The 13,556-nt window shown below is 37.5% G+C and overlaps 1 protein-coding gene, 1 non-coding gene and 1 pseudogene across 5 annotated transcripts in view; 1 reads left to right on the forward strand and 2 right to left on the reverse strand.

Moving 5' to 3' along the window:
- SLC38A9 (solute carrier family 38 member 9) overlaps positions 1-13,556 on the reverse strand; it is a 101,137-nt gene that overhangs the window by 18,918 nt on the left and 68,663 nt on the right. For all 4 annotated transcript variants that reach the window (XR_009539481.1, XR_009539480.1, XR_009539479.1 and 1 more), the window contains exon 11: positions 2,258-2,364. Coding sequence is in view for 1 of the 4 variants with exons in the window: in XM_060142966.1 (XP_059998949.1) it covers positions 2,258-2,364 (107 nt within the window). In the remaining 3 variants the exon portion in view is untranslated. The remainder of the gene's footprint in view (positions 1-2,257; positions 2,365-13,556) is intronic.
- Positions 5,905-6,035, reverse strand: LOC132518942 (small nucleolar RNA SNORA18). Its single transcript, XR_009540055.1, has one exon. It is a non-coding gene; the product is annotated as a small nucleolar RNA SNORA18 (small nucleolar RNA).
- Positions 10,206-10,291, forward strand: LOC132518913 (U6 spliceosomal RNA; annotated as a pseudogene).

Consider the following 13,556-nt stretch of genomic DNA (forward strand, 5'->3'; position numbering starts at 1 on the left):
TATGCAGAAAATTATAAGACATTGATGAAAGAAATTAAAGATGATAAAAACAGATGGAGAGATATACCATGTTCTTGGATTGGAAGAGTCAACATTGTGAAAATGACTCTACTACCCAAAGCAATCTACAGATTCAATGCAATCCCTATCAAACTACCACTGGCATTTTTCACAGAACTAGAACAAAAATTTCACAATTTGTATGGAAACACAAAAGACCCCGAATAGCCAAAGCAATCTTAAGAATGAAAAACGGAGCTGGAGGAATCAGGCACCCTGACTTCAGACTATACTACAAAGCTACAGTAATCAAGACAGTATGGTACTGGCACAAAAACAGAAAGATCAGTGGAACAGCAGAGGAAGCCCAGCGATAAACCCACACACATATGGTCACCTTATCTTTGATAAAGGTGGCAGGAATGTACAGTGGAGAAAGGACAGCCTCTTCAATAAGTGGTGCTGGGAAAACTGGACAGGTACATGTAAAAGTATGAGATTAGAACACTCCCTAACACCATATACAAAGATAAGCTCAAAATGGATTAAAGACCTAAATTAAGGCCAGGCACTATCAAACTGTTAGAGGAAAACATAGGCAGAACACTCTATGACATAAATCACAGCAAGATCCTCTTTGACCCACCTCCTAGAGAAATGGAAATAAAAACAAAAATAAACAAATGGGACGTAATGAAACTTAAAAGCTTTTGCACAGCAAAGGAAACCATAAAGAAGGCCAAAAGACAACCCTCAGAATGGGAGAAAATATTTGTAAATGAAGCAACTGACAAAGGATTAATCTCCAAATTTACAAGCAGCTCATGCAGCTCAATAACAAAAAAACAAACATTTCTCCAAAGAAGATATACAGATTGCCAACAAACACATGAAAGAATGCTCAACATTATTAATCATTAGAGAAATGCAAATCAAAACTACAATGAGATATCATATCCCACCAGTCAGAATGGCCATCATCAAAAAATCTACAAACAGTAAATGCTGGAGAGGGTGTGGAGAAAAGGGAACACTCTTGCAGTGCTCGTGGGAATGTGAATTGGTACAGCCACTATGGAGAACAGTATGGAGGTTCCTTAAAAAACTACAAACAGAACTACCATATGACCCAGCAATCCCACTACTGGGCAAATACCCTGAGAAAAGCATAATTCAAAAAGACTCGTGTACCAAATGTTCATTGCAGCTCTATTTAAAATAGCCCAGAGATGGAAACAACCTAAGTGGCCATCCTCAGATGAATGGATAAAGAAGATGTGGCACATATATACAATGGAATATTACTCAACCATAAAAAGAAATGAAATTGAGCTATTTGTAATGAGGTGGATAGACCTAGAGTCTGTCACACAGAGTGAAGTAAGTCAGAAAGAGAAAGAAAAATACCGTATGCTAACACATATATATGGAATTTAAGGGGAAAAAAATGTCATGAAGAACCTAGGGGTAAGACAGGAATAAAGACACAGACCTACTAGAGAATGGACTTGAGGATATGGGGAGGGGGAAGGGTAAGCTGTGACAAAGCGAGAGAGAGGCATGGACATATATACACTACCAAACGTAAGGTAGATAGCTAGTGGGAAGCAGCCGCATAGCACAGGGAGATCAGCTCGGTGCTTTGTGACCACCTGGAGGGGTGGGATAGGGAGGGTGGGAGGGAGGGAGACGCAAGAGGGAAGAGATATGGGAACATTTGTATTTGTATAAATGATTCACTTTGTTATAAAGCAGAAACTAACACACCATTGTAAAGCAATTATACTCCAATAAAGATGTAAAAAATAATAATAATAAAAAATTTAAAAAATAAAAATAAATAAAAATAAAGTATACAGGAGGATAAAAAAAACAAATAAAACCAAAAGTATATTCTTGACTAGGGCAAAACTATTGTCTACTATTATTCAGAAACTTTTTAAAAATCTGAGAGGTGTGTTCATTAATATTAAAACCAGATAACATGGTATCAACAATAAAGGAAAATCTCAACCAAAAGTGTAAAAAAAAAAAAAAAATTTTTTTTTGCAACACAGTCACCGCCCACTTGTTTTCATATTATCGTTACTTTCATGCCACAATAGCAGAGCTGGGTCATTGTAACTACATGGCCCACAAGGCCTAAAATATTTACCACCTGAACCTTTACGGAAAAGTTTGCAGACCACTGTTTTGTGGTTTAAATTTAAAAATTAATATCTGGTAACAAAAGTCAAATCCTCAGGTAATTACTCACATTGTTTTCTTGGTTCTTGTTGTTCTTCAAGAGGGTGATAATACAATTATGAATAAAGAAAGCAAGGGTAAGCACCCCAGTCAGCTGTGGAAACTGAAATCTTATCTCTAGGAGAAAAAGGGGGGGGAAAACATATTAAAACTGACAGTTGGAAAATGAATATTAGTAGCTGAAAGTTGATTACTAAAAATCAGTTGTCTCTGTTTTGTCCAGGGAATAAGAATATTAAAATGTCTTTACAAAGTTCCTCAAGGCTAACATTATACTAACAAATACTTGAAAAGGGAAAGAAAAGGAATCAAGAAATGACTACTCTGTAAAGGTACTTTATATCAGTTATTTCTGTTTGAGGTCATACAACTAGTATGTGGCAGGGCAAGATCAAATACAGGGTCTGTCTGATTAGAAAATGGGCAGAACACCATGGAGAACAGTATGGAGGTCCCTTAAAAAACTAAAAATAGAACTACCATACGATCCAGCAATCCCACTACTGGGCATATACCCTGAGAAAACCATAAGTCAAAAAGAGTCATGGGGGGCTTCCCTGGTGGCGCAGTGATTGAGAGTCCACCTGCCAATGCAGGGGACACGGGTTCGTGCCCCGGGTCCGGGAGGATCCCATATGCCACGGGGCGGCTGGGCCCGTGAGCCATGGCTGCTGGGCCTGCGCGTCCGGAGCCTGTGCTCCACAACAGGAGAGGCCACAGCAGTGAGAGGCCCGCGTACCGCAAAAAAAAAAAAAAAAAAAGTCATGTACCACAATGTTCATTGCAGCTCTATTTACAGTAGCCAGGACATGGAAGCAACCTAAGTGTCCATCGACAGATGAATGGATAAAGAAGTGGCACATATATACAATGGAATATTAGCCATAAAAAGAAACGAAATTGAGTTATTTGCAGGGAGGTGGATGGACCTAGAGTCTGTCATACAAAGTGAAGTAAGTCAGAAAGAGAAAAACAAATACCGTATGCTAACACATATACATGGAATCTAAAAAAAAGAAAAAAAAAAGTGGTTCTGAAGAACCTAGAGGCAGGACCAGAATAAAGACGCAGACGTAGAGAATGGACTTGAGGACACGGGAGTGGGAAGGGTAAGCTGGGATGAAGTGAGAGAGGCATGGACATATATACACTACCAAATGTAAAACAGACAGCTAGTGGGAAGCAGCCAGATAGCACCGGGAGATCAGCTTGGTGCTTTGTGACCACCTAGAGGGGTGGGATTTGGAGGGTGGAAGGGAGACGCAAAAGGGAGGAGATATGGGGATATATGTATATGTATAGCTGACTCACTTTGTTATAAAGCAGAAACTAACAAACCACTGTAAAGCAATTATACTCTAATAAAGATGTTAAAAAAACTAAAAAAAAAAAAGGGCAGAAGACCTGAATATACATTTTTCCAAAGATACACAGATGGCCAAAAGGCACATGAAAAGATGATCCACATTGCTAATCATCAGAAAAGTGCAAATCAAAACCACAATGAGATACCACCTCACATCTCACACAAAATAGCTATCATCAAAAAATCTATAAATAACAAATGTTGGTGAGGATGTGGAGAAAAGAGAACCCTAGTACACTGTTGGAGGGAATGTAAATTTGTGCAGTCAATGGAAAACTAAAAATTAGAACTACCATATGATCCAGCAATTCCACTGCTGGGTATTTATCTGCAGAAAATGAAAACACTAATTTGAAAAGATAATGCACCCCAATGTTCATAGCAGCATTATTTACAATAGCTAAGATATAGAAACAATCTAAGCATCCATCAACAGATGAATGGATAAAGACGGTATGGTATATATATGTATAATGGAACATTACTCAGCCATAAAAAAGAATGAAATTCTGCCATTTGAAGCAACGTGGATGAACCTAGAGAGTACTATGCTTAGTGAAATAAGTCAGAGAAAGACAAATAGTATACGTTATCACTTATACATGAACTCTAAAAGATAAAATGAATGAATAAAACAAAACAGAAACAGACTCACAGATATAAAGAACAAACTAGTGGTGAACCAGTGGGTAGAAGAAAGGCAGGAAGGGCTAGATTGGGGTATGGGATTGAGAGATACAAAGTACTATGTATAAAATAAATAAGCAATGAGGATACATTGTACAGCACAGGGAAATATAATCATTATTTTGTAATGGAGTACAAATATATTGTATCACTACACTGTACACCTGAAACTAATCTTGTAAATCAACTCTACCTCAATAAAAAAAAATTCAGGTGTCTGACTGAATTTGTCTGACTCTGAAGTCCTTCCTCTTCTATTACTTGAATTTGCCAGAAAAATACTTAGAAAAGTCATCAGGGAAGGGAGAATTTGTCATTTAACATTCTTCAATGGCTAATCTAAAATGCATTGCTTAAAAATACTGGAAATAATTTAAATGTCTACATAGAGGGGAATGGCTAAACTATGATGCAGTTGCTCAGTGGTACATATTATGCAAGAATTATGTTCCAGAGAAAGATTTTATGCTACAGCAAATGTTCATAAGTCAAATAGCATGTATAATACAATTTTACTTTTATTTTAAAAAGTGTGTGTATGTGGAAAAAAAAAAGACTGCAGAGATAGCCACAAAGTCTAAATAGTGGTTATCTCTGGTTAATGGAATTTATTGTAAATTAATCACTTACCTATATTCTCTAAATTTTCTACAATAAACACAATAAACATACTTTCAAATAAGAATAATAAAATAACATTTTAAAAGCACTGCCAATTTTTGTTTTTAAGGTTTGCTAATATAAAAATGAAAAAATTTCTTTTATGTAGAAAAAGATCATGATTTACTCAAAAACAGTGCTGCATCTAGGCAAAGGAGGTGGCAAAGTGGAGGACAACTCATCACAAGTGATTCCTTAGTGTAAAAAGTAGAAATGAAAAAAAGCCCCCTGGCTTTTTACCATAATATTTTAGGAAAGGAAGTGAGAACAACTAAGAATCAAGCAGTAGCTCTAAAAGAAATCAGGAAGTAAGATAAAAAAAAATTACATACTTTTGTTTTATATCAAGTTTTTTGTCTGCTAGCTTTCATCTGAATTTTTATCTGTGGAAGCAATTCAAAATGTATTTTTCTTAGGAAAAGTCTCTCCTTCTTCTGTCTATAATCTTAAAATTTTACATATCAGCAACAAAGTAAAATGTGGGGGCAATTTCCACTTGTTTTTTAAAAAACTCTTAAATTGGGAATAGAAGCATACTTTTTTTTTTTTTGACATTCTGCACAAAGTGTAAAGGGTCTTTTTTTTTATTATGTGTTACATAGGCAAAATTATTTAAATCAATAAGTTTTTAAGGAATTTCACATGTTCTGATTCTTTCCACGGCCAATCACATTAGTTCCTCCAAAGTCATAATCTTCAAGATAAGATAGCCCTTTCATTTCCCTGGTGGTGCAGTGGTTGAGAGTCCGCCTGCCGATGCAGGGGACATGGGTTCGTGCCCTGGTCCGGGAGGATCCCACATGCCGCGGAGCGGCTGGGCCCATGAGCCATGGCCGCTGAGCCTGCGTGTCCGGAGCCTGTGCTCCGCAACGGGAGAGGCCACAACAGTGAAAGGCCCGCGTACCGAAGAGTTTGACTGTTAGGTTTTTCAGTTTATTTAGCAGCTCTGTCTTGTAGTTCTTTCCCACTGATCTAATACATAGTTCTATGAGTAAAGGAAACCACATAGTTACTCTATGAAGTGTTTCCAATGATATAGGTTTATAGAAAAAGCCCCATCGGGATAGACCTCAACAGAAGGATACTTTCTCAACAAGAAAAAAAATGATCACTTTAGATCAACAGTTAGCATTATATTTATATAATTATATAGAGCCCCAAATTTTGGGGAAGATGATAAAATTATTATTTATACATGACAGGCCTAACTCAAGAAATAGAAAAATCTCAAATAAATGGTCTAATTTTATACTTAAAGAAACAAGAAAAAGAACAAATGAATCCCAAAGTTAATAGAAGGAAGAGAAATAAAGATCAGAGTGGAAATAAATGAAATAGAGACTAAAAAGACAATAGAAAAGATCAATGAAACAAAGAGCTGGCTTTTTTTGAAAGATAAAACAGACAAACCTTTAGTTAGATTAACCAAGAAAAAAAGAGAGGACTAAAATAAATAAAACTATAAATGAAAGAGGAGACACCATAACTGATACAATAGAAATATTACAAAGAATCGTGAGGCTACTGTGAACAATTATATGCCAACAAATTGGACAATCTAGAAGAGCTGGATAAATTCCTAGAAACATACAACCTACCAAGACTGAATCATGAAAAAACAGAAAATCTGAACAGACCAGAGATTGAATCGGTAATCAAAAACCTCCCAACAAACAAAAGTCCAGGACCAGATGGCTTCACTGTGAATTCCACCAAACATTCAAGAATTAATACCAATCCTTCTCAAACTCTTCCAAAAAGTGAAAGAGGAATGAACACTTCCAAACTCATTTTACAAAGCCAGAATTACTCTGATACCAAACCCAGACAAAGACACACAAGAAAAGAAAATTATAGGCCAATGTCCCTGATGACCACAGATACAAAAATTCTCAACAAAGTATCAGCAACCCAAATTAAACAATACATTAGGACTCTCCTGGTGGCACAGTGGTTAAGAATCCACCTGCCAAAGCAGGGGGACACAGGTCCAAGCTCTGGTCCGGGAAGACCCCACATGCCGCGGAGCAACTAAGCCCATGAGCCACCACTACTGAGCCTGCGCTCTTGAGCCCGCCAGCCACAACTACTGAAGCCTGTGCGCCTAGAGCCCATGCTCTGCAACAAGAGAAGCCACCTCAGTGAGAAGTCCACACACCACAACGAAGAGTAGCTCCTGCTCACCACAACTAGAGAAAGCCTGTGCACAGCAACAAAGACCCAACGCAGCCAAAAATAAATAAATAAAATAAATAAATTTTAAAAATACATTAAAAGGATTACACACCATTATCAAGTGAGATTTATTCCAGGGATGTAAGTATGGTTCAACGTGTACAAATCAATCAAATCAATGTGGTGTGATACACCACATTAACAAAATGAAGAATAAAAATCATATGATCATCTCAATGATGCAGAAAAAGCATTTTACAATATTCAACATCAATTTATAATAAAAACTCTCAACAAACTGGGTATGGAGGGAATGTATCTCAATATAATAAAGGCCATATATGACAAACCCAGAGCTAACATCATATTCAATGGTGAAAAGCTGAAAACTTTTCCTCCAAGATCAGGAACAAGACAAGGATGCCCACTCTTGCCATTTTTATTCAACACAGTTTTGTAAGTCCTAGCCAGAGCAATTAGGCAAGAAAAGAAATAAAAGCCAACCAAATTTGAAGGGAAGAAATAAAACTGCCTCTATCCATGGAGGATATAATACTATATATGGAAAACCCTAAGGATGCCACCAAAAAACTGTTAGAACTAATAGTCAAATTCAGAAAACTTGTGGGGTACAATTTCAACATACAAAAACCTGTTGGTGTTTCTGTACACTAATAACAAACTATGAGAAAGAGAAATTAAGGAAACAATCCCATTACAGTTGCATCAAAAAGAATAAAATACCTAGAAATAAATTTAACCAAGGAGTTGAAAGACCTATAAACTAAAATTTATAAGACAATGATGAAAGAAAGTCACAAATGGAAAGTTATTCCATGCTCATGAATTGGAAGAATCAATATTGTTAAAATGTCCATACTACCCAAAGCAATCTGTAGGTTCAATGCAATTCATATCAAAATTCCAAGGCATTTTTCACAGAAATAGAACAAACATTCCTAAAATGTGTATTGAAACATAAAAGACCCCAAACAGCCAAAGCAATCTTGGGAAAGAAGTACAAAGCTGGAGGCATCATACTTCCTGATTTTAAATTCTAATACAAGATATAGTAATCAAAACAGTATGGTACTGGCAAAGAACAGACATATAGATCAATGGAACAGAGTGCCCAGAAATAAACCCACACATATACAGTCAATTAATTTATGACAAAGGAGTCAAGAATACACAATGGGGAAAGGACAGTTTCTTCAATAAATGGTGTTGGAAAAACTGGGAGACACATGCAAAAGAATGAAACTGGGCCCCTATCTTAAACCATACACAAAAATCAACTCTAAATGGATTAAAGGCTTGAATGTAAGACCTGAAACCAAAACCTCCTAGAAGGAAACGGGGGGCGGGGGGAGAGTAAGCTCCTTGACATTGGTCTTGGCAGCGATTTTTTGATTTGACACCAAAGCAAAGGCAACAAAAGCAAAAATAAACAAATGGGACTACATCAAACTAAAAGGCTTCTGCACAGTAAAGGAAACCATTAATGAAATGAACAGGCAACCTACAAAATGGGAGAAAATGTTTGCAAATCATATATTGGATAAGGAGTTAATAACCAAAATATATAAACAACTCATATAACTCAATAGCAAGAAAACAAACAATTCAATTAAAAAATGGGGGCTTCGGGCTTCCCTGGTGGCTCAGTGGTTGAAAGTCTGCCTGTCAATGCAGGGGACACGGGTTCAAGCCCTGGTCTGGGAAGATCCCACATGCCGCGGAGCAGCTAGGCCCGTGAGCCACAATTACTGAGCCTGTGCGTCTGGAGCCTGTGCTCCGCAACAGGAGAGGCCGCGATAGTGAGAGGCCTGCGCACCGTGATGAAGAGTGGCCCCCACTTGCCGCAACTAGAGAAAGCCCTCGCACAGAAACGAAGACCCAACACAGCCATAAATAAATAAAATTTAAAAAAAAAAATGGGGGCTTCCCTGGTGGCGCAGTGGTTGAGAGTCTGCCTGCCGATGCAGGGGACATGGGTTCGTGCCCCGGTCTGGGAAGATCCCACATGCTGCGGAGCGGCTAGGCCCGCGAGCCCTGCCGCTGAGCCTGCGCATCCAGAGCCTGTGCTCCACAACGGAAGAGGCCACAACAGTGAGAGGCCTGCATACCGCAAAAAAAAAAAAGGTCAGAGGACTAAATACGGGCATACCTTGGAGATATTTTGGATTTGGTTACAGACCACTGCAATAAAGTGAATATTACAATAAAGGAAGTCACATGAATTTTTTGGTTTCCCAGTGCATATAAAAGTTACATTTACAATATATTTAGTATATTAAGTGTGCAATAGCATTATGTCTAAAAAATACATACCTTAATTAAAAATACTTTATTGCTAAAAAATGTCAAAAATCATAGATCACCGTAACAATATAATAATAATGAAAAAGTTTGAAGATTGTGAGAACTTCTCAAATGTGACACAGAGATATGAAGTGAGCAAATGCTATTGGAAAAATGGTGCTGAAAGACTTGCTCAATGCAGGGTTGCCACAAACCTTCAATTTGCAAGAAAACGCAATATCTGCAAAGTGCAATAAAATGAGGTATGCCTATAGGCTGTTATCCAAAGAAGACATACAAATGGCCAACAGGTACATGTAAAGGTGATCAATATCACTAATTATCAGGGGAACACAAATCAAAAACAATGATAGTGCTTGCTTTGGCAGCACATATACTAAAATTGGAACAATACAGGGGCTTCCCCAGTGGTGCAGTGGTTAAGAATCCGCCTGCCAATGCAGGGGACAGGGGTTCAATCCCTGGTCTGGGAAGATACCACATGCCGCAGAGCAACTAAGCCTGTGTGCCACAACTACTGAGCCTGCGTTCTAGAGCCCATGAGCCACAACTACTGAGCCTGCATGCTGCAACTACTGAAGCCCGCATGCCTAGAGCCTGTGCTCCACAACAAGAGAAGCCACTACAATGAGAAGCCTGCACACCGCAACGAAGAGTAGCCCCCACTCGCCGCAACTAGAGAAAGCCCGAGCGCAGCAACAAAGACCCAACACAGCCAAAAAAAAAAAAAAAGAAAAAGAAAAAGAAAAAGAAAACTGGAACAATACAGAAAATATGAGCATGGCCCCTGCACAGGATGACAACACAATTCGCAAAGCATTCCATATTTTTTCAGTATCCTGTAATAAGCCATAATGGAAAAGAATATGAAAAAGAAGAAATAGGTGCGTGTGTGTGTGTAACTGAATCACTTTACTATATACCAGAAATTAACACAGCACTGTAAAACTATACTACAATAAAAAATTAAAAACAAAAGCAAAACACAATGATATATCACACTTGTTAGAATGGCTATCATCAAAAAGATAAGAGATAACAAGTGTTCTTAAGGATGTGGAGAAAAGGGAACCGTGGTATATTGTTGGTGGGAACGGAAATTGGTGCAGCCACTATGGAGAATGGGATGGTGGTTGCTCAAAAATTTTTAAATAGAACTACCATATGACCCAGAAATCGCACTTCTGGGTATATATCCAAAGGACTATCTTGAAGAGACATCTGCATTATGTTCACAGCAGCATTATTTACAATAGCCAGGATATAGAAACAACCTATAAGTCCATCAACAGATGAATGGATTAAGATGTGGTAAATATATACAATGAAATATTATTCAGCCATGAGAAAGAAGGAAATCTTGCCATTTGTGACATGAATGGACCTTGAGGGCATTATGCTAAGTGAAATAAGTCAGACAGAAAAAGACAAATAGTGTATGATATCACTTATATGTGGAATTTTAAAAAGCTAAATTCATAGAAACAGAAACCAGAATCCTGGTTATCAGAGGCTGGGGAGGTAGGGGAAATGGGGATATATTGGTCAAAGAGTACAAACTTCCAGTTATAAAATGAATAAGTTCTGGGGATCCAATGTATAGTATCATGATTATAGTTAATAATACTGCATTACTTGAAAGTTGCTAAGAAAGTAAATCTTAAATGTTCTCACCACAAAAAAGAAACGGAAATTATGTGATGGAGATGTTATCTAGTGCTATGGTGGTAATCGTTTTGCAATATATAAGTGCATCAAATATGTTGTACACCTTAAACTTACACAGTGTTATATGTTAATTATATCTCAGTAAAGCTGGGGGAAAAAAGAGTTCAAAGTAAGGGAGCTGGAAAGAAAATTTTATATAAATAAATAAATATATATATGAAATCAACATCTTTCTTATATATCTATAATTGGTTAGAAGATATAAAGAGAAATTAAAGAAGTCCATTCACAATAATAAAACAAGCATACATATTGTTAAATACTGTTAAAGGTATTCCTAGGCCATAACTAGGAATAACATTAACATGACAAATTTATATTAAAATATTATAAAACTTCACTGTGGCAGCCATGTAAATGTACTACTCCGATATCCAAGTGAGAACCTGATGCAAGGCATGCAGTGAGCTGATAAAACTCCAGCTGCAGCCTCTTTGGGCTGTGCTGACCTAATCAAGAAGTCACATTTTCCCTGGGCAGCTCCTAGCCAACGACTGAGCAAAGCAGAGTACTTGGGCCTGACCACTTTTGCCCAACCCTAGACTCCTCTGCAGGCAATCTTTGACAGAGCTTCACATTGGGTTGGCTAAGACTTTCTTAATCTATTCCTACCCAATCCTCCTTCTTTCCTTTTCTCCTTTTGTAGATTTGAGCTACAATATTGTCTGATGTAGCTACCTACTCCTGCTTGCCCTCCTCTTTCACAAATGCTCCCCTGCAAAATTTCTTATACTTCTAACTCCATTTTGATGGCTGCTTACAGATATTGGAAGTTGTTTAAGAAAGCAGACAGTGAGATGGGATTTGGGCATGGGATCAGTCATCACCCATCTCTGAATTACCATGTCAGCAATGCTTTAGCGATACCCCAAGGTTCTAACAGTGTTTTCACTATCATTGCTTTTCTACAGATTCTATTGATTCAAAGAGGCTACAGCACCTCTGACCTCAACTTACCTTTTATGAGGGTGGTATCTGACTGCAGCAGCTCCATTATGAATCCTATTTTTAGGCAGGGAATTATAGGACTACTCTTCCTCTACCCTATTAACCTAGGGACACAGAAGCCTAACTCTTAGTTCAGCCAATCCCAAATAAGGGAGAAGGAGGGTCTCATAGCCAACCAGAGAGTTACTTCTAGCTTAAAATAGAAGACTCTTCATGATCTGGCCTTTGCCTCTTTATCCGTGTCTCCTATTACTTCACCAATAAGTATTCTTTCACTTCAGCCATCCAAATGCTTGTAATTTCCTAAATGGGTCATGGTATCTCAGGCTTTAACTGTTTCTTAAACATATCGATCCCTTGACCTGGCATAAACCCATTCCTCCAATTCTTCATTTAAAGAACTCCTTTTGGCCTTAAAATACTCTTATTTAGAACACTTCTCTGATTCCTAATTCTTATTTACATGCATTCCTCTATACTACTATGTCTCTTGTGTATCTTCATACTGTGATCATTAATTCACAAAGCAGTCTTACAGCTCAACTGCAAGCTCCCGAACGGCAGTGGGCCATGTCTTTTTGGACAATGCATGACATAATCAGAAGCGTTCACTTATTTTCATAATAAAGGACTCTTGGCCACGAAAGTGGTCTACATTCTACTTTAAATGGCTCTTCAGAATGATTTTGCTTTTTGCTAAGATTTACTAGTTTTCGATAAGCTCTTTTCAATTTAGCTGATCTTTCCTGTCTTTTGGAGTGCTCAACGTCTATTACTTCTAAGATGCCTCGTGAAGCAACTTGTTAGTTGATTCTTCTCTAATTAAGGCAGGTGATACCACTGTTGTTTCTAACTTGTCAAATTAGAGTGAGTGAATATCCAGCTTTTTCCAATTAACCACCAAAAACTCTCTGAGTAAATTTCTTGAAAACCTAAGATTATCTTTAACAGCTCTATTGAGATATAATTTACATATCTTTCACCCATTTAAAGTGTACAGTTAAAAGTTTTTAGAATATTCCCAGAGTTGTACAACCATCACCACAATACCTTACTCCTTTCTACTGCCAAATAATATTCCATTGTACGGATATACCACATTTATTTATCCATTCATCAGTGATCGATATTTGGATTGTTTCCACCTTTTGACTACTATGAATATTGCTGCTATGAACATTCGTGTACAAGTTTTTGTATGAAAAATATGTCTTTTAAAGAACCCAGACATTTATACCATGATCAATGTGTAGTAAATTAAAGAAGACAGATTCCTTCACAAAGTGGTTTTAAAGAAGCCCCAAACCTCCAATCATTCTCAAACTGCCTACTTTATTCCTCTGAGAAGTCATATTAAGAAAGGAAGTAAGCAGAGGGGGAGAAGATAATTGAATACATAAGACAGGTACTTAGAAAGTAA

The sequence above is a fragment of the Lagenorhynchus albirostris genome, chromosome 3 (assembly GCF_949774975.1).
Source record: "Lagenorhynchus albirostris chromosome 3, mLagAlb1.1, whole genome shotgun sequence".
In the NCBI taxonomy this organism is placed as follows: Eukaryota; Metazoa; Chordata; class Mammalia; order Artiodactyla; family Delphinidae; genus Lagenorhynchus; species Lagenorhynchus albirostris.